Source organism: Pezoporus wallicus, unplaced genomic scaffold (assembly GCF_028554395.1).
Source record: "Pezoporus wallicus isolate ANWC-B61680 ecotype Strahan unplaced genomic scaffold, APGP_CSIRO_Pwel_v1 contig_6999, whole genome shotgun sequence".
Taxonomy (NCBI): Eukaryota; Metazoa; Chordata; class Aves; order Psittaciformes; family Psittacidae; genus Pezoporus; species Pezoporus wallicus.
In genome coordinates, this window is record NW_026640180.1 from 4,138,721 (window position 1) to 4,159,860 (window position 21,140).

The window sequence follows — 21,140 nt, forward strand, 5'->3', positions numbered from 1 at the left end:
CCACAGCTAGAGATGTGTGTGAGCTTTATCCCTCCAATCGCAGTCATTATTTCACGGCCTCACCGGCGCCCCTCACTCGCTAACCGCCATGCCACCCCCATGGCCTCGCTGGCAGCCCCACCCCAGCCCCTCTAACAAAGGAGGCCCGTGGCTGCGGAGAGGGGTGGGAGTTATCGTTCTCCACAGGGACCCGCCCTCTCAGCTCCCTCCTTCCCAGCTGAGAGGGTGCTGCCCGCCCCGCACAGCCTCCTTCCTCCGTGGCTGCCCGCCCTATCTCCGGCGGCAGCAGCGGCAGCAGCACAAGGGTGCTGGCGGGCGGGCGGTGTCTCCCAGGCGGCCTTGCCCGGATGTGCTACCCTGACTCATAGTCGCGCCGCACGCAGGCTCCGCGCCGCTGCTGTGCTCGCCCGCCGCGCTTCGCGCACACGCCTCCCGCACCTCCCTCCGCGCCAGCGGAGAGGCGGTGGCTGCAGCAGCGGCAGGAGGGGAAGGAGGAGGAGGCCGCGGCGGCACCATGGGTAAGTCGCCCCAGCTCTGCGCTGTGTAGCCCCTGCCGCCGCCCCTTTGGCCCCAGAGGCCGCCGAGCGCTCGTCTCCTTTGGCGGGTGACTGGTGCAACTTCCTCGTCGGCTGCATTCCTCTCCTCAGCCCGGGCGGAGGACTGGGGTGCCAGCGGGGCTCCGCCGAGCTCCCCACCGGCGCTGCCGTGGCCACTGCCCGGCCCCTGCGGCGCAAAGTTTCCGCGGCTCCTGCGCTGCTGCTGCTGCCTGCTCTGCCCCAGCCCGGCTCCCGGCTGGTCAGTCCCGCGGTGCGCCCCGCACGGCGCTCGCGGTCCTAAGTGCGAATTCAAGTGGGGTACAGGAAAGATAAATTCCCCGAATGCGAAGGGGGCTTCCGAGCAAGGAGTTATATAAGGTACCCCCAGGACGCTTTCCTAGTGACTGTTTGCATAATGGAGACAGTTGGGGCAATACGTGTAGAAGATTATTTTATAATCTCCGTTAACTGTTTGCGGAAGACACAAGGATCCTCGTATTTCTCCAGCTTTTAGACTGAGCATTACTCATGCTTACAAATGCAGCCATATTATCTCTGCCTTTTTTTCTCTTAAGGTTGTAAATTAAGTAGTTTCACACTGGTCGCCACTTGTATGGGGCTTCCAACAGATGCCGTGTGAATCTAGGAAGTATGGCATTTGATTTTTTTCTACAGAGCACTCGGTGAATTTCTCTTTCTTTCTCCACCTTGTCCTCTTGCACAAACTATAGCTCTCCCGCTGTTAAAACAGTCACTGTAACACAGATTATCCGGTTGTAACGTAGATCCCAGGGATGGGTAGGGAGTGTCCACACTGAGCTGCCAAAGACCCATCCAGCTTGGCAGATTTAATGGGAGCAAGGTTGCAGATCCTGAGAGCAGGGAGCTATGGTTCGCAACCAGGGTAAGGAGGTGGCAGTTCCTGAATTCGGCTCAGGGGTTTGACAGCGCTTCCTGTGGTCTTAGGTAGATCAGTAGTTTCTTTGCAGATCGCACGTATCTTTCACTTTTAACTAGAAGTTTCCATGAAAAGAAACAGTTGCAGTGCCTCAGTTTTGCTGGTTGTGAAATGGCAATAAATACTTACTTAACTCTTTTAAAGCAATGGAGAACTTTTGGAGAATGGTTCAAATTAGAAGCTGACAGGGTCAGGCTTGAGGAATAACTGTCAGGTTTCATCAGAATTAGGTAAAACTATAATGGTGTAGTGAAGGTCTCTCTTTTCATGTGGGTTGACCAGACAAGACACCAGGATTTAGTTTGTATGTTTCCTGTCTCTATTCACAAAATAGGACTATTAATCTTGTAATTCTGGTCAAAGTCTAGGTTTAGCTAACTCTGTTTTAGCTTCCAAAAATAAAAAGGACACCAGCTAAAATCTGTTCAGAAAAGCTGGTGTAGAGTGAGCGCAGCGCTCCTTTTTAAATGAGACTACTCTTCAGTTGCAGGCAAGTTTGTAAACAGCTTGAAAATCTGCTACATCTTGCTACATAAGTCAGAGTAGTTACAATTATTTTCAGGAAGACTGAAATAATTTTCCTGTAGAATCCGTCAGTACCCATCCACACTTACACAGAAAGAATGGTTGTGAAAATACAGAGGAACCTCCACACACACACACTTCACATATCAGGGCCAGATTCCACTGTCTTTAAAAATCAAGGCAAACTCCAAGTAGCCTCTGCAGCAGATCTTGTGAGTGGCAAAGGCTGAAAGCATTTTTGTCTCAGCTAGCAACTAATAACAACTTTCCATGTTGGAGATCTATGTTTAAGCTCATGAACTAGCTTCCCTCATTCAGCTTATAGTATTCTTTTTGGTAATGCATTGCATAAAAGCTGAAAATCCTTAGAATTGAATCAAGGATGAATGTGTTCTTCGTATAGCTTTTGTATCTTTCCATAAAGATACAAGCATTTATTTGTGGCAGAGTGCAGTAATGTCTAACGGTTAACCATATGGTCTATTCTGATTTATGAAGTTTGGTATGGTATTAGCTGGTTTCTATACCAGTGATATAAAACAGAAGCCCAAGCAGGTATAATGTAGCTCCAGTCATAAGGTTTTTGATGTTAAAAATACTTGTTTTGTGTGCATGGATCTACATTATCTTTACTGTGTAGAAATATCTTTGCTGCCACTGTTTCCAGGTGTGTATTCCTCTGAAGACCTTATGGCAGTTGTTTCCTCCTAGGGATAGTGATTTTCTCTCGTTAATATTAGTTATTTCCAAAGTTATAATTTTTGTTGCTTGCATTTGTAGTTTTTAAAGTTGTGCCTGTGTACAGTTTAAACAATACTCAACTTTTGGCTTTGACAGGCAAGTTGTCTGAAGTACTCCTGGCAGTAGAGTGTTTTGAATACTTTACATGTGCACCACCAGTACTTTACTTCTGGTTTTATAAAGAACTGTTTGCAAGAGCTAATGTAATGCTGCAGTTTCACAATGAGTAGCCCCTTCCCCAGTCAATTCTTATTTTTAACCTTGAAAAACACAACTGCTATACTCATGCAAATACACTGTATCCAAGAAAATCTATTTTAGAGCAGCGGCCCGTGGAAGTTACTGTAAGCAGGCTGCAGTTATTCTACTTACATAAATTAATAAAATGAAAATCAGGAACTTAGTTACATGTTGACCACTCAACTGTAATCCATTGGCCTGGAAAGATGGAGAAACACCACGTATGAGAGTTTCTATACAGAATACAAAACCAGATCACATTTATTTATTTTATTTTATTTTTGTTGGCACACATCACTTTGTTTCAGGTGCTGACATTGTGGTCTGCAATAGTGAAAGCTCATAAAAATATTCTTCCATTTTGACAGTACTGGTTTTGTTAGCAGGAAATAGATGGCAGCCTCTGCTCTGATGAAGCTTAATACATATTTAGGTGCTTAGTTGGGCAACAAACTGTGAAAGCAACCTACTAGACTCTTTGTACAATACGTAGCAGTGATAGCACGATTACAAGATATATAAGGTAAACAGGCTGTAATGTAGGTGGATTTATTTAAGTAGCGTCCACTTAGCTACACTGTTGTCAGAATGAAGATTTATATTGTCTCTCTCCTCCCACTATACTCTATTTTCTCTCCCAGTTTTCCTGAAAAATTACCACATGCAACTATGTATCAAGTCTTGGGGTCAGCCTGGTGGTTGTGGAACACCAAATTCAAACCTAACCACAGATCAGGGTGTAACAAGACACTGCCTGTCTTCAGGACATTGGTTCAGGAAATAAAGGAGTCAGGAGGATGTGAATCTTCAGGCGTGGCTGTGTGCAATATTGCTTTTGGGAAGATAGGGATAAACCTGCTTTTTATTAAAAAAATGTAATCAGTAGCCTCAGACACAAGGAGAAATGAAAGCTAATGAAAAAATTTCTTCCATCTTTAAAGCTCTTTTACTAGTTTTTATTACAAGCGATGCAAGTCAGACTAATAAACTGCTTGGCAAAGAGATAAATCAGTTGCACAAAAAGGTAATTTTTAATTATTTTGGTTTTGGTTTTCGTTGTGGTTTTTTTTTTTTTAATTAAAACAGTGATACTTCTAACAACACCAGTAAATTCTAGCCAGCCAGAATACACCAATTTAAGCCAGTATAAAATGTTGTATTAGCCTTTCCTAAAAACACAACTGATTTTGGCAAAAGTCTTGTCTTTGAGCACAAACACATAGGAAACTGCTTTTAGACTGCATCTCTCTTGCTTCAGTAATGTTCCTTCAGGTAATGTTCCTATAATGAATATCTGCTCCCATGTTCAGGCCAATATTTATGTTCTTTTGTTATGTGAGACTGAAATCAACTGATTTTGTCTTTAGCTTTAGGTTAAAGGCTTCATTCACAATGTTTCATGAAAACAGAATATTCAGAGGTGGTTTCGGAAGTCTGTGAGGAATATCTGGCTTTCTACAGCATCAGACTAGAAGTGGAAAGAGAAAGGGCAAAAGAACAGCTGAAACCTGAAGGAAACGAAGCTTAATAATGGAAATGAGAAAGGTACCGAGACAAGAATAGAAGGCAACGAAAATCCCCTGAGGGAAATGTATCAAGGGAGAGAAATACTAGAAGCAGAGGAAAAACAGGGACAATAGATGGATGAATGGAACAACAGAGGACAGAAACAGGAGACAGAAATGAGGAAGGAGCTCTATTCTGCAGCCCATTGGGGTATAAACGTAAATAAAATGAGGTAATTTTTACCTTCTGTTTTTGTAACATCATTTGGCTGCTGACAGTCCTTGAGAAGATTCATTATAATTTTCCTCAGGTAAAGCTGATTTATTTATGAAAGTTCTGAGAATTTAATTATTTATAAATACGTAACTACCTACCACCCCCGAGATTAACATAAACTAACATTTGTTCAACGAATGGGAAAATGTCATCACCATTTGACAGGAGAGAAGGCTATGGAGATTCATCTACGGCAGCTGTCAAAGAGGTTGGTTGTCCCTTTTTAACTCCCTCTTAGGTTGTAGTTCATGTTTTAGGATCATAAAGGGACATTAGACAGTGACCCAGTTACTTACATAAGAGAAAACCCACTTTCCACTGTTGACTAGTCCACCTGGGTCTGCTCACTTGCTGTGTGTTCAAGAAAAACGAGCATCCCTGCTGTCTTGATACTGTTGGAGGCATTACATTTCATATTCTTACTTGTTTCCAGGTTAAAATAGATTAGGAACTGCACCTAAACTTCTGTATATTGGGAGTCTTAAAATGTGGATATCTGTTCTCCAGCTAATGGAGAAATTTTTTTTTAATGACATTTTGAATTTTAATTAGACAAGGGTTTTTTCCGAGTAAGGGATTTTATAAGTAGCAGATTTCACTGCAAGGACAATCTCCCAGGTCCTCTTTTTGTTAAATACAGTCTAGAAAATTATTTCTGTTTACAAATTTGAATATAATCAAAACTAAACAAAATCTGTTTTGGTAGGGTAAGATGATAGTTAGAAGCTGCAGATTTCGGAATGTTGAAGTTCCTTTTAGTACAAAAAAATAATTGTGGTATATTAGAATTTATCTGCACTCCAGATATGCCTAATAGAATTTGTAAATTCTCTGAAACAAATGGCTGTGTTTCAAAGAGTCTTAAAGCTGTGCACACAGCCTGGTGAGATTTGTTCGGCTTGAGAGTTGTGTGATTCTCGTTTAGGAAGCTTTGAAGTTATACAGAAACCCTGGTGACCTTAATACCGTTCTTCAGCTGTAGCCCAAGTAGTTTACAAAGTGAGCAGATATTCAGAAGAATTTGTCCAATTTATAAATCAGATAACTGCTGTTCATTTTACTCCAGATAGAGGACAGAATTTAGTGCAGAATGCTTTGGAACCTGCAAATAAAGACAGCATACCTTACCTGTACAAGTGTGTGCTGGCAAGGCATGTGTCTTAGAAGTTTCTCAGATTTGAAACACTTTCAAATACATCTTCTTCACAAATTCTGATAAGAAATTTCTGGGAATAAGTGTGTGTCTCAAGTGGCTGGAATTCAACATACGCATAAATAGAGACAATGTAGATGCCTCAACAAAATTGTGTTAAAATTTGCAGTTTTAAATAATGAAGTGCTTTCATTTCATCCTTTCCATTTCTATGTTAGACACAAACTTCTTATAAAAATCACATTTACACATTTAAAAATCAGAGAAAATATATAAAAAAGAACCCCACACTTTTGCAAAGGAGATATTTTAAGTGGTTTGTTTCAATACTGAATCCCATTTTCTTCATATTTCACAGCTCTTACAAGCTTACTGCTTCCCAGTCATGTATTATAGGAACATCTGAGGCATAAGTAAATTCTGAGCTTTTATTAAAACACTGAGCTGTTCATTTACATTAGTGATAGCTCAGGAAAATTCATGAAAGGTAATCCATGTTATTTAAATTCATCCATTGGTTCTGATACTTGCCAGCCTGATGGACACAATTTTGAAGAAATAGGCAAAATTTGTGTAGGATTTTAAATTTTTGTTGACCCTTCTTATAAGTTGACTCAGATTTGACAAATCATTTCTGTATCTAGTTAAATCCAGTTAAGCAGGTGCTTAATTTCACCTGGTGAATAGCAGCCTTTCTTTCAGGCTTGTTCCCTGTACTCTGCAAATGTACTTCACTTGGGAGTAAGACTGGACAGAGAGATGGAGATTGAGTGAGAAGACTGAGATTCATGGAGGAGAGCAGCTAAGCAGTATAGGATGGATGACATGATGAGGATTGAACAAAACCTTGGAGAAATTTGTCAGGGCTGCTAATGAGCCTGTGGGGAGCAGGCCTATGTTCAGGAGATCTGGAGAGATGACAGCTCAGCGTCTCTTGGCAGTCTCAAATTGTATATTCATGGTCAGTGCCTATGTGTTTTTTATGGCCTTCTTGATATACTAATATGGGAGCATCAAGGCACAAAAGCTGCAGTTGAAAACCCTATCCTTACAGCATTCTTCACCTTTCAGTAAGTGCCTATCTCTAGAATACAGCAGTCCAAGAACACCCTAACCCCAGATATAACAGAATACTTGTGCTTCTCCCATCCTATCCTCTGTACAGTAGAGGTCTATAGTAGCTTGGAAGTCTCTTGTAAGAGGGCTCTGTCATACCCAGAACTTCACTGTTCTAACCCTTTTGCCCTTAATTTATACCCAGGCTGGAAACTAAAATTGTGTTGTACCATATTAGGTTAATTCTGTGACAACATTTTGTGGATGGAAGCTGAAAAATTCTGCTAGCCTAGCTATTTAATGTGAATATCAATAAAGCATAAAGTGTGACCACCTGCAAGCCTTCATGGTCTCTAGAGTGGTGTGTTTGCCAGGTGTGGTGCCTGTTTGCATGTTGCTGAGGTTGGCCTGTTCTCTGGCAGCTAGGAACTCCTTTTGGGAGCATATTTAAAAACACCTCTTGTCTTTGATGTTGGACGTGACAGTCCAGTGACTTAGATTAATGGGACTATTTTAATATTTCTAGCCTGAAATGCAACCTTACAAGCACATGCTACTATTTAAAGGGGCAGTAGCACATCTTTTCCCTTCTCTAGCCTTGCTAAGTTTGTTCCTGTATGCCTTCTTTATGGGAGAAATCCCATCATGCTCTCAGTCAACAGCACCCAGTACCCTGCAGGCAAAACTTGAGTTCAGTACTGCCAAATAGCTGCTTGTGCTACATGAAGGCTTTGGAACGATTCCTTAAATCAAAATGCTGTTTTATTTTGACAGTAGGAACAAAGCATAGGAAAAGAAAAGGGTTTTAAAACCAAAGCAGGATTCTGCACATCTCTCTTATCTAAATCTTCCGCCTCTACAGAATGTTTAACTTGCCTCTCCTGGGCCTCAGGAGGAACTGACTGAAGTTAGTCTTCTGAGTCCAGTGTGCTTGGTAATAGCATCTTCATATCTCTTGGCTGCTTCCTTCAGCAATCTTCCAGTGTGCACAGCAATCTTCCAGTGAAAGTCACTGGATTGCTGGTATGTTAGGACCCATTTGTACAAATATTTAAGACACCCCCTCTGAACTTCAGTGAGCAATTTAAGAGACAATGCAGTGAGTGAACGTGACCATCAAGAGAAGTGGCAGCAGCAATGAACAGTTGTGAGGTATTTCCACACTTTTTCTCTTTTTTTTTTTTCACTCTTCCTTAAGTAACTAGTAGCCATTATTTTCCCCCTTCTTCTCCTGTGTTTATGTATTGAAATGATTTTAGAATCAGGATGTTGTTCTATAACGGGGAAAAAAAAAAGCCAATCACAACAGAACACTGGTTTGTGAATACACTCATTGTAAAAATGTCTGGTATGATTAAATGAATTTAGAAATCCATTAATATGCTTTATAGGAATGCATTTGCTCTCATCCTGCAAAAATTGTTGGACAGTCCACTTTCTTACCTGATTCTCCACAAAGCTCAGGCAAAATATACAGACATGCTGGCTTCTGCCCTATGGAATTAGGGGGAAAGTGGGGAAATGTTGGCAGGTGGTTGAAAGAGATGGAACGTATACATAAGGGACTGCTGACAGGAACCAAGCAGGTTCAGTGTTTGGTTATTTTGGGTTTGTTTTTTTTTTTTTGTCTTTTTTAGTTTTTTGCAAATTCCGTCACCCATTCACAGCAAGATAGTGCTTCAGTCCAGTCAAAGATACTAATCAATACCTTTATGTGCAGCAGTGCCCAAAATACAGTGTGCGCTTTCCAGGCAAAAAAAACAGTCTTCTGTATCTAATATTACAATGTAATTACTGTCTTTAAAGTTTTTTCTATTTTACAAAAGAATCCTTTCTTACTCTTCACATTCTCTTCCACAGCCATCTAAATCCTTCAGGCTTCTCTATTTCATTGCCCATTTTTCTGTAATGTCTTCCTTGTCACTATCTCCTCCAATTATCTGTTCTTTTCTGGTGTTCATCCATCTCCCCCTCTGTCTTCTCCTCTGGTCTGTATTAATTATGTGACAGCTTCTTCCATTACCTACACTTTCTACTATCCTTTTTAGGAAAAGAATTAAAAAAGCCTGGTGCTCAGCTTTCTAATTTCAAGAGGCTAAGTGATTTTTTTCTTCTCTTCAGTTATGTATCAGTTGTTTACAATCAGTTCAAAATCATGCTTCAGTTTTGCCTAGTGTATGTATACAATAAGTGAGAATACATGAAAGAATGTATCTGGTTGGAAAGAAATGTACAGAATTGAGCCCTGTTCATGTAAATGCTATTTATACAGCATTCTTGTACCCACACAAAGCCCACACTGAGTACCACTGAAGTCATCAGGATCCTGCTTTTCTAACTCAGCTGTAGTAGAGTTTAAACAGTTTTGGTGAAACTGTGTAAAATGGCATGCATCACTCCATCCTTTCAAGAAGTAGTAAGACTGGCTCTCCAGTTTATACAGCTAGAGGAAAAATGGCAGACACTGGACCGATTTTTGACCATAGAACAGAATAGAATCATAAAACAGTTTGGGTTGGAAGGGACCTTCAAAGTCATCTAGTCCAAAACCCCTGCAATGAGCAGGTGCATCTTCAACTAGATCAGGTTGCCCAGAACTGCATCCAGCCTGGCCTTGGATGTCTCCAGGAGTGGCGGATCCATCACCTCTCTGGCCAGCCTGTGCCAGTATTTTACCATCCTCGTAAAAACCGTTCTTTCCCATGTCTAGCCTGAATCTCCCCTCTCTTGGTTTAAAACCATTACCCCTCCAATCACAACAGGCCCTGCTAAAACGTCTCTCCCCATCTTTCTTATGGGTCCCTTTTAAGAACTGAAAGGCTTCAATAAGATCTCCCTGGAGTCTTGTCTTCTCCAGGCTGAACAACCCCAAGTCTCTCAGCCTTTCCTCATAAGAGAGGTGTTCCATTCCTCTAATCATTTTTGTGACCCTCCTCTGGACCCTCTCCAACAGGTCCATATCTTTCTTATACTGAGGACTCCAGAGCTGGACACAGTACTCCAGGTGGGGTCTCACCAGAGCAGAGGGGTGGAATCACCTCCCTTGTCCTGCTGGCCACGCTCCTTTGGATGCAGCCCAAGATATGACTGGCCTTCTGGGCTACAAGTGCACATTGCCCGCTCATGTCCAGTCTTTCATTCACCAGTATCCCCCAAGTCCTTCTCCTCAATGGTACTCTCAATCCCTTCACCCTCCAGCCAGTATTGATACCAGGGGTGGCCCAACCTAGGTGCAGGACCTTGCACGTGACCTTGCTGAATCTTGTGAGGTTTGCATGGGCATACTTATTGAGCTTGTCCAAGTTCCTCTGGATGGCATCCCATCCCTCGGGTGTCTCAGCTGCACCACTCATCTGCAGACGTGCTCCATCCCACTATGTCATTGATTAAGATATTCAACAGTACTGGCGTATTTTATTCATAGGTATGATGCTTTAGTTACATAGCATCTGAGAGTATTTGCCAAATTAAGAAAGAGCCATACCCTATGATAAAGAAAATGATTTGGTGAACTTGATTTTTCTTAAAAATTTGTGGAATGATACAGTTCATGTATTTTTTTTTTTTAATATCAAAGAAGGAACCAATTTAACATGAACATAATCATATTAGAACACCCTCCTGTAAATGGAATAATAAGCACAGTGTTATAAGCTATTAATATACATACAGTGACCTTTGTTCTCTCTTGTAGCAACATAGTGAAAAAGAAAAAATGTTTTCAGAAATCCGTTTCAGAAACTCACTTTGTACCCATTAGATGATGGCTTTCAGTGCTTTCTGATATTCTCCAAAAGCGTTAAGAATCCCTCTTTGCAAAACTGCTACATATTGTGCTTCTAATGGCACATACATTAGAGTGTGGACACTTAATGCTCCAAAGGCAAGATTGCTGGAGAGAAACAGAAAGCAATTTAATACACTTCTTCAGAATGCATCTTCATCCCAGAAATGATCTGAAGTGCTTGTTTATCTTTGTGAAGGCCATAACTTCTCCCTTTATGAGGAGGGTGAAGGCATCAGAGTTCTTTTTTCGGCTGCTGAGAACAAGGCAGAATTTAAGACTTCTCATACAGTCTCTGGAAGAGACTGGAAGAGTTCTCTCATGAATGTAAAATTTAAGTGTATGCACCTGGTTTGAAATAGGTGGCCGGAGAGAGAAATGTCTTACATAATACAGCACTTCATGTTAGCAAGGCGGGGGGGACTGTTTTACTTTTGTTTTGGGTTTTTTTTGTTAAGTTGATATTAAATAGGCTTTCTGATAAAAAGCAGCAGCTGTGGACTACTGGATTGTTTTCAGCCTACCTAACTCTTCCAGTTCTGAACAGTTTTTGCACTTTGGTGATTACAACAGCAAGGTGTCACTTGGAAGCCAGCACACTTAGCAGCTATTGAAATTAAACTGCTTTCTTTTTTCTAAAGTCTAAAGACCTTTCTAAAGAAATGGTCATCAACCAAAGAGTGTTCTTGGCTGTACATAATGAACTTGCTGCATTTTTTTTAAAGCTGATTAATAGGCATATTTTACAAAATTACTTAATCTTTGGCAGGTTTTTTGGAACCCAGGCTTTTCTGTTTGACCCTTTTCATGTCTCAAAAAGTAAATAGATAAGCCTATTAATTTTTTATTCCCCATTACCATAAATTTATTTCTTGCATTTAGGAATATGCTGAGGAGTCTGCCTGCAGATTAAGATTAGACTCTGTTTGGGCAGAGTTGTAGCTCTGAGATCAAGGATTAGATATCAAACTTGAAAATTCAGGAATTCTTGCAAGCTTGTGGCTTTTTCTCCTTCTTCCTCTTCCCCAGAGTCATGTACTACTTGCAAAAGCAGCCATTGTAACAAAACAGGCCTCTTCTGATTTTTGTCACATTTCGGAAATTCAGATATTTTTTTGCTTATCGGTTTTTGTTTTAACACTTAATTGTTGGCCTCTCAGAGAACAATCAGAATAGATTTTTGATGGCCACTATGGTTATTGTATTTATGTAGCAGTAAAAGATTCTGTATTTACTTAGGTTTTAATCATGTAGCCTGTGTTGGACCCTTCAGGGGGTCAGTGCAAGTTTAGAAGCCAAATTCTGCTTGTTTACATGAGCATACTATTCTGCTCTGTATCTGTGGATGTCCTGAGAATTCAGCATATCATTTAATCTTTCCATTCTAGAGTTTTCTGCTGCTTCATCTACTGCAATCTAAAGGTAACATAAAACCGTCAGACAAGAAAGTCTGGTTGATTTGACATGAAAGGTCTGCATGCTCAGCACAGCTTATAAAGAGTTATTAATATAATGAAAGTAAACCTTTTTATTCAGTACTGAGACATGACTTCTTTAAACTGAATACAGCAAACTCTAGTGAATGACAGGTTTAAGCATATGTTATAGTTTTAAATGCCGCTGTATTGCAGTCCTGTAAGTGACCTGGTTGCAGAGCATTTAGAAAAGGTAATCTGTTGAAACCAGCTTTGCTGCTGAAGCCCCTGTGAAGTCAGATTATGGCCTCAGTCCCCATTGCCCTGTATTATGCATAAAGTGACTGCAAATTTGATTTAAGATGGTAATTGGGCCCAAATTGTAGCTTTTATATTCTGCCTGTGCATAAATGACCATAGGATAATGGGTTATAAAGTGATGGGTAATAAAGTGATGCCCAGGGTGCCTTCATATTTGAGATGACTTGTAGAAGTCTTGTTTTTAAATACTCATCATGGTTTAGTAGAATTAATGGTTATAAGATTGGTGTACAGTTTTGAGGCTGCAGTGACTCACAGCTGTAGAAGACAGAAAAAAGCTGCAGATGTTTGGTACACTGAAGAATTTGTCATACAAGGGAATTAGGCGTTCTATTCTCAAAAGACTAATCGGATCAGTTTATCATATTGTCAGACACAGATAAGGAGATCAGACGTGCATTAGAGAGAAAAGGTAGATGTTCTAGCCATGGGTGACAAACTTACTTGTTACTGAAAAGGTGAGAGCACTGACCTCTGTCATTTAAAAAAGTCCTCTTCAGAGGGGGTCTGTAAACATTAATTCATCTAAATAGCCTTTTAAGTGAGAGAGTGAAGATAATACTATGTTTAACTACATGAAAAGTGAATCATGAAAATAAAACCAAATTTAGCCCCTCCAATCTGTTTCTTTAAAAAAGCAAAAAGAAAGCCAAGACAGTAGATTGTAAGAAGGTGTCTTCATCCCTACTGTTTTCATGCAGGATTTAAACTTAAGATATTGGAGAAGGCTGCTATTGACCCAGATAGGGTTATAGGAAATAAATGAAAGCTAGTTTTTTGCCTTGAACTCTGAAATGTGAAAGTAAACAAGTAGCCTAATGAATGAAAAACACACTGTGCAAAAGAGATATTGGTTCAATATATGTGAAAACATTTGCTCCTAAAGTCTAGTTTTCTAGTGTAACATTTCATCATTAAAAGAGATACCAAGGTAGAAAATGTGTCCTAATGGCAACCAGCATTTTCAAAGGCCCATGTTTAGACCACAGCTCCTTACCTCAAAATGTGAAGTTCCTGGGTATTTTTATAATTTCATTTTATACATGGCATCTTGTAACAATTGATAGGCTGGGAAGTTCCTAATCACTTGTTTTAATAGAACCATGAAGATTTAATATACTCTTGTAGTTTTACTAGTAAACAGTTCACAAAATCACATTTATGGTACTTGTGCTCTATTTGTGTCATGTACACTGTAATCTCACAAATGTTGAGATTTTTGAACTGAATTCATGTTTTTAGTACTTTTCAGATAGAAATAATAATCTTTTCTTGGTATTAAAATATTGCTACAGAAAATGAGCCTCATTCAAGCTCTTTTTGTTTGCCTTTGCAACTGAAGACCACAGTGAAAAGGAGTCTGTCTTCTCTGGTCTTCAAAGTTTTGCTGAGATCTTCTTGGAATAATATGAAGGACTTACCAAATCAAGATAATTTTGCATCATACTCAACAATTGCCTTTACCCGATAGTAAGACTTAGCCTCCATCATATTTTGCAATCACTCTGTCTTATATGTAGGAATTCAAGCAGTAACAAAAATAAATACAGCATTGAGTAAATGAAAGATGAGAATCTCACAATAAAACTTAACAGTATTTAGCAAGAAAAAAGAAATAATTTTATTCATGCAAAGGAATGCTCTCTTGCCAGTGTTTGAGGATTTTTCTTGAGCCCTAAATGTTTTGTAGAACAGAAGGATATTTACCTGTTTGGAAAGAAAAGGAAAAGATTTGTTACGTGAGAGTTAGACAGTAGGAATAGTCAGATCAGGGTTTTTCCAATCTGTGTTCCACTTATTTTTAGTAAGGCCAAGCAGTTGCATTTCTGTCACACAGCAGGACTAAGACGTACCTGTAAGAAGCATGTCCTGCCTGGAAGCACTGTAATAAGCCCTGTGGTGGAAACAGTGAAGGCGTCTTGAGCTGAATTTTGAACAGACTCATGGAATAATAGAAAAAATACAGAGCTGTCATTTAGAAAGATTTTGAAGCAGGACTGTTGCCAACACTAGAACTAGGTTAACTATGACTCTAGGTACTACTTGAAGCTTCTGTAGTCTTTGTAATGTCCCTTCAGGTAGCTGCAGGCTCCCCTTAGCCTCCTCTTTGACAGACTAAAGAAGCCCCCAGCCTCCCCTTTCATGTCATGTGTTGTCATATAGGTAACACTGTCCCAGACTTTCTCCAGTTTTTCAGTATCCTTGTGATTTGGGACACCCAGAACCAGACAAAGAATTTTAAGACACACAAATCCTTGCCAGGCATCAAGCAGAGCCTTGATCTGCTGGCTGTGTTCCCAATATAACCAATATACTGTTTGCTTTATTTACCTTGAGAGCATGCTGCTGCCTCATGTTTTACTTGGCATCCACTGTAACCCCTGGGTCTTTTCAATAGTTTATTCCCAGCCTGCGTGGATGCTTGGGGTTATTTTCCTTAGCTGCAGAACTTGAGGTTTATTCTTGATGAACTTCAGGAGACTTTTGTTGATCGCGTTCACAGGTTTCTTCTGAAAGGTGCCTCTGGATTCCTATTTGGTGTGCCAGACATTCCCCCAAATTCAGTGTTGTCTGCAAAAGATTACAAATGCGTATCTGCCTTCAGGCTATAGTGGTTTCAAACACAAACTGCATACTCAAAATGTGCTATTTAACCAGTCCATACAGGGCTGTGTACACTCACATTTTACTTTGTGATACTAAGTAAAGCAGTGATAAACACTTAGTATGTGTGACTGCAGGAAAACTGAAAAAGTCAGTATACTTGAAAAAATCTCTAGGAGTATTTGTTAGACTAGCATTTGCAGTTTCAAGCGAACATGAGTTACTGGCAATCATTTAATGACAGTAACTGCAATAGAAGTTAATAGAGGATGGCAAACCTTTGTAGACCTCCAACAGACTTAATTCTGCAGAATCACACTTACAATGAAACATGAATTCTCAGGTCTAGCATAAACAGGATCTCAGCTTTATCTGTGCAGCATTACTTAGCTGATGAGGAATGCGTTGAGACTGATGTGCAGGACCAATTAATGGGAAACCATTGCGTCCAGATCTCCCAATCATTCTCATGAGAGCCATACTGAACCCCTTCCTAGCTAAGCAGGGGACAGTGCATATGTTGAGCTTTCTCTGATATGGAATAAAATGAGCCAGGATGTGTATTTAGAAGCTCTCCTGAGTCCCCCAGTTTAGTCATAGCCACAGTCTGTCTGCCATGGCCCATATCTGACTTAACTATAGAGGTAAAAGCCCATATATAAGTTAGGTTCATTTATCCCAACAGTTTGCTTTTATTTGTGCATTTTATTTTGTTTTTTTTTCTTCAGCAATAAATTTTTATCAACCTGGAGCAAAAGGAAGCTTTTCCAAGATAGATGAGTTTACCCTAGTAGAGTTTTTTGTAGCATCTGCCATTATTTTTATCCCTTTACAGCAGCTATGGTGTAGACCTGAAATAGGACAATCAAAACTTCTCCTCAGCTAGAATAATTCCTTTTGACAGAGGCATTTAGTACTTCTCTAATGGGACATAACTGCACTGTCTTTCAAGGGCTTATCACAGTAGATCCTACTCACAGGATCATGGGGAGAACCAACTTCAGTATAAAATCTGGGCAATGAAGAGACATGCATATTCTGGGATGTGTTAGATTCTTCAGTGCTAACAGGGTTTTTAGTTCTCTCCCTCTGGGCCTTCCTGTAATCTTTTTCTTAGAGGAGTCCAGCTCTGATTACATGTGGGAAGTGCTGACATAGAATAGAGGAGGGCTTAGTCTGAGAAGGCCTAATGTCTAGATGAGATACAGGAGCTATGCATGTCCTGTCATCTGCTGGATTTATAGGGGATTTGAAATCGCCAGCAATTGCCAAACTGCTACTCATTGTGCCTAGCTGCCTATTTCAATGGGACATGAGGAAGGAGAAAGACATCTTTTTGTCTTGTGCTTATAGCCGAACATTAGCAATTTTCCTGATAAACATTGCTTTAAGGATCAGTTGCGGGCTGTATTAATTAATATTACCTCAGTAAAATTCCACAAGGCTTTTGTGTGTCAATAAAATGGGGAGGAAGGCTATTAAACCTGATAGTGCTTTTAAAGGAAGTTTTTATTCCTATATGCAGCTTCTGGAGGTAAATGGAGTATGGGCAGCAACAAAACTGCACTGATCTGTGCTTGCTGATACAGAAGGATGCTGGTCTTTTCCTCATCTCATGAAAACCTCAGTATATCAACAGTAGTTAAAACTGGCAGCAGCTCTTTCCCCCTGTAATGTGTGACAAATTCTGAACTCTTTTCTCCGCTTCCCCTTCCTTCCACTTTTAAGGGACCAATTATAATTGAGAAAATAAAGTGTCAGAAGTAAAACAGAATTGGAAAACTTAATAGGAGAGATTCTTTCCTCAGTTGTGGCCCCTTTGTGGCTGGCATCTGTGGGAGTTATAAATTCCTTGAGAGGAATTTCCTTGGAGCAAACACTATAAACATGCAATATAAAGAAGACTGCTGTTCCTTAATGTCAGTGGAAAGATGCCTACTGGAGGATGGGCTAGGGCACGTTGTTGGAGTTTTTCAGATTATTGACAGACTGTTGGAAAGATTCTTAGTGTGCTAAAGGCTGCAGCATCCTCCTTACATGCAGGAGCTGGCCAGGAAATCACCTCTCAGAAAATCATGCTAGGTTTTGACTTCTCTGCCTTCTGAAATATCGCTGCATCTTTCAGCCCTAATGGCGAAAGGACTGGCAGTCAATCAGTAGCTCAATCCTTCTACGAATCTATGTTGTCAGTAGTTCACTGACATTATAGACCAGAGTAACAGCGCAACTGCAGTTAACAGTGATACAGTTCTCTGAGACAATGATTGAAAGTGGCATAAAATAAATAACATGAATATCCTGAAATACTTCCTGACTTACTGCAGTGGAAGTTTCTCTGTAGATGCGTGGTTGTGACAGACTACATTACACATATGCTCTGGGTTTTAGGTGCTTCTTCCCAGTGTGGCATTCACAAACCTTAGCCAGGAGTTTTGGCTGTCTAAATAGTGCCTGGAGAGTTCAGAGTAGGATCAGCTACTGAGCTGAGCAGGAAACCACCTATAATTAATATGCATGCAGTTTTCTGTTCAGCACAGTTTCTGGCTGAAGCCCAGGGCCTGGAATTATTTCTTAAGGGTGGATGCCTGCACCTTTTCTATAAAAGTTTGAAACTTAATTCATTCTTTTCAAATGCAAATGGAGGAAGAGGCACATATGGGTTACTACCCTCATCCTCCTTGGGATAGTCATACACTTATGCAGGAAAGTGAATAATCCAGGCTTTTTCTCTGTCTGAAATTGAAGCTGTGCCCTCAAACAGACCAGAAAACCAGGCCCAATAGTAGCATGCATTCATAGCATGTTAGTCAAGGCATATTTTTTAAAAGGTGGAGGTGTTTAGTTCCAGCACTTTTTCCTGTGACTGCTCATTTGTTTTATGCAATGACTGCTTAATATAAAATATATCTCAACAGAAGAGGTAGGAGATGTTTCAGTCATCACATGGAAAACATAATCTGATGTATGTTTCTGGGAAATGGTGTTTAAATCCTTTCAGGTAGAGGATAGCATTTGGTTAATTTTTGTATTTAGGCTAACATGAAAAAGGCATTTTCACATTTTTACCATTTGCTTTCTGCTGGATGCTAGTGCCTGTCTCCGAGAATTCCTGTATTGTCTGCGTGTATGGGGCACATTTGATAAAGGGCCAAGAAGTATTTCTTTCAGAAATCCTGATAAGGCTGATACATGAATTTGGTTATTAAGCTACCTGAGAGGACTAGGAGAGTTTCAGATTTGGGCTTAAGCTGAATGCATGTGGAACTTTAAATTAAATTTCTCCAAAATTTGGTGGCAAGTAAATGGGACCCTGAGAGGCAGGCTGTACAAACCTGAGTTGTTTTGTTTTTCTTCTCTCCCTGTGATTCAAGGATCAGTCAAGATCTGCTTGATTATCAGAGGTATAAGTGTCTTAAAGTACAGTGGACATTCTTGATTTCGGGGCCATAACATTTGCACCTGTATCCATTTGTGAAAGAACCTTGCATCCCTTGTGAAACACATCCCAAAGACTTTTTTGTCTTCCCCTCTGCTATTAGCTCTGCCCTTCATCCTTGAGACCTGCAGATTGTATGCAGAGCCTGACCCCTTTCAGTTTCTGTCAATATGACTCTTTACTTAGTCTGAGAGATGGTTATTAAGCAGTGAAAGCAAAACACTCCTCCACTTTGCAACACACTCAGATCCTGCTTGCGGGGGAAACAAATTACTTGCAATTTAATGTGGCAAGTGGCATTTTGCAGAAATATTTTGCCTTTTAAAATATATTTCTTTTTGGAGAAAAATACTCTAGGTTGCCTTTTTTATTGAGTTTCCTACAAATATGTGTGTCTTGGGAGCATTTTATTTGTTTTTGTGATGTTGTCCAAACACATCTGGTTGCAGAATGAGGGATTAATAGTTTAATTTAAAGTCATGCGGTACACGACATACAAAGCCTTTTCTTTTGAAGATTCCCCTACCCTGATTTGCACTGATTTTCAGTGGATATATGTCACATCTTCTTACTCATTCAAATGTTCATTGTAGTTGTCTCAAGTAATACTTGGGGCCTATAACATTTGCATTGTGATTTAGCCAGCTGTGCATACATACTGTAATGTGCTGCCTCAGTACGTCAGTATCATGTTTACTGCATTGTCACTGTTGTATAATTTTTACTTAATAAAGCTTTTAAATGGTGTGCAGAGGTAAATGATCACTTGTAACTGCAGCAGTCATGCAGAATACTAGTGGAAATCTTTCTTTAAAATAGGATTATATTCAGCATTTTCTGCACCATTTTGATTTTGCCATCTATTATGCAGTTTTATGTTAGTTTTAAATAAAAACTCAGTTGAATCCTTTAGAGAACGTCTGAGCTGATCCTATCACTGCAGAGTTTTTACTGATGCTCTACATCTTGTGCATTCCTAAATGAGAGCAAATAACTGCATTAATAGGTAAATATTAATAGAGGGATTAATGCCTACTAATCTTAGTAACACCAGGTTTAAGGCAGTACATGATATCTGTAAAAACAAGCTCTAGAGTACATTTTGGCCCTAAAAGCTTACAGACAAATGATACTGACAAACCAGTCTTCAAGTTACAGTATGTAGGCACCACAATCTGTCTCCAAAGTGCATATTGTTGATTTGGGGCCATTTTAGTAATTTGTGCTAAACTGCTATATTGAAGGATTAGTGGCATCAGACAGTCTCACCAGCCAAGCAGTGCTTTCCAGGATTGACTCAATTTTCTTCGTATCCATTAGAGAATATTAAAAGCCTTTTTTTTCCAAGGCATGAGGAGACTGTCAAGCTTCTATCAGTCCTTCTATGATTAAAGGAGATTTTTGAATTACAGGTTTTAACACTTACGTTTTCATGAGGAAAGGCACATTGGTATGTGATAGTCTTTCCATCCCTTCCTTGGGACAAAAATGTTTTGCCCAGAGTAACTTTAGTAGGAGAATACAGGCAAACAAGTGCTTACCACCATATGAATTTTTAATTTTAAGACATTTGTAAATAAAGGAGTTTAGAGTCACGCATTAGATATGCAATCGATCTCTTTCAAACAAACTTGCACTGAAAACCAAACAATAGCACAAATGGTAGGTCACTTCCATTATGAACTTGTTTGCACACACTCATCAAATTCAAACAGTGTATTTGCAGGGCTGAAGGCTTTCATGCATAGTTTGTAATTATCATGTAGCTTGTAATTAGAAGCCATGATTTTTTTTCCTTGTAATTTTGAAGGAAATTAAAAGCAAATTTTAAAAGTTCTCTAGAGAGCAACATAAAACACCGTTAAAACTTCAAATCTAAGGAATATGTGCCCTTCAAGACATCATTGGGAAGACCCCCAGCCTGACAAGATGCAGAGGCTAAAACTCTCGGTCTTCTGCAGAAAATTGGTAAAAAAACCTGCCTGTTTACATAAAAAGATAACTGTGGGGACAACTATAGTAGATCAGCTGGTTTTAGATATGTGTTTTGTGTTGTCAAGAAGGAAAATGGAACTTGCACGAGTGTTACATTACAGAATGTATTACACCTTTTTAATTCGTTTTAGCTAAGTTGTTTTATTTATGACCTTTTTTTTAATTTGTTTTTTAGCTTTATTTTACCAGTCATAGATTTATAATTTTATATTGAGATCTCTGTATGAAATGTGCCCATAGAAGTTGTGGATACCCCATCCCTGGCAGCATTCAAGGCCAGGTTGAATGGGCTTTGAACAACCTGATCTAGGGGAAGGTGTCCCAGCCTGTGGTAGGGGGCTTGGAACTAGAAGATCATTAGGGTCCCTTCCAACCGAAACCATTTTATGTTTTTATGTAAAGGAACAGAATATAAAGTGACCTTTATAATTATAGCAGGATAAATATTTACTCTCCTTGCAGAGGTTTCATTGAAGTGTGCTGTGTGAGCCCTCAGTTTTTCGATGTCTAGTGTTAGGATTTGTGTCAGGTGTCAGAGAGGTTTCTCACAGAGCTAACGTGCTAAAGGAACTATATCAACACAGGATACCATGG

The 21,140-nt window shown here is 39.9% G+C and overlaps 1 protein-coding gene across 4 annotated transcripts in view; it reads left to right on the plus strand.

The window, feature by feature from the left end:
• The first annotated feature begins 262 nt into the window (after positions 1-262).
• Positions 263-21,140, plus strand: part of RAP1GDS1 (Rap1 GTPase-GDP dissociation stimulator 1) — a 101,856-nt gene continuing 80,978 nt past the window's right edge. For 2 of the 4 annotated variants that reach the window (XM_057417925.1, XM_057417926.1), the window contains exon 1: positions 263-518. In XM_057417925.1, coding sequence (XP_057273908.1) covers positions 515-518 — 4 coding nt within the window. In that variant the 5' untranslated portion in view covers positions 263-514. Of the gene's footprint in view, positions 519-4,393; positions 4,739-21,140 lie in introns of those variants that run through there. The other 2 variants (XM_057417929.1, XM_057417928.1) reach the window with 2 other exon arrangements.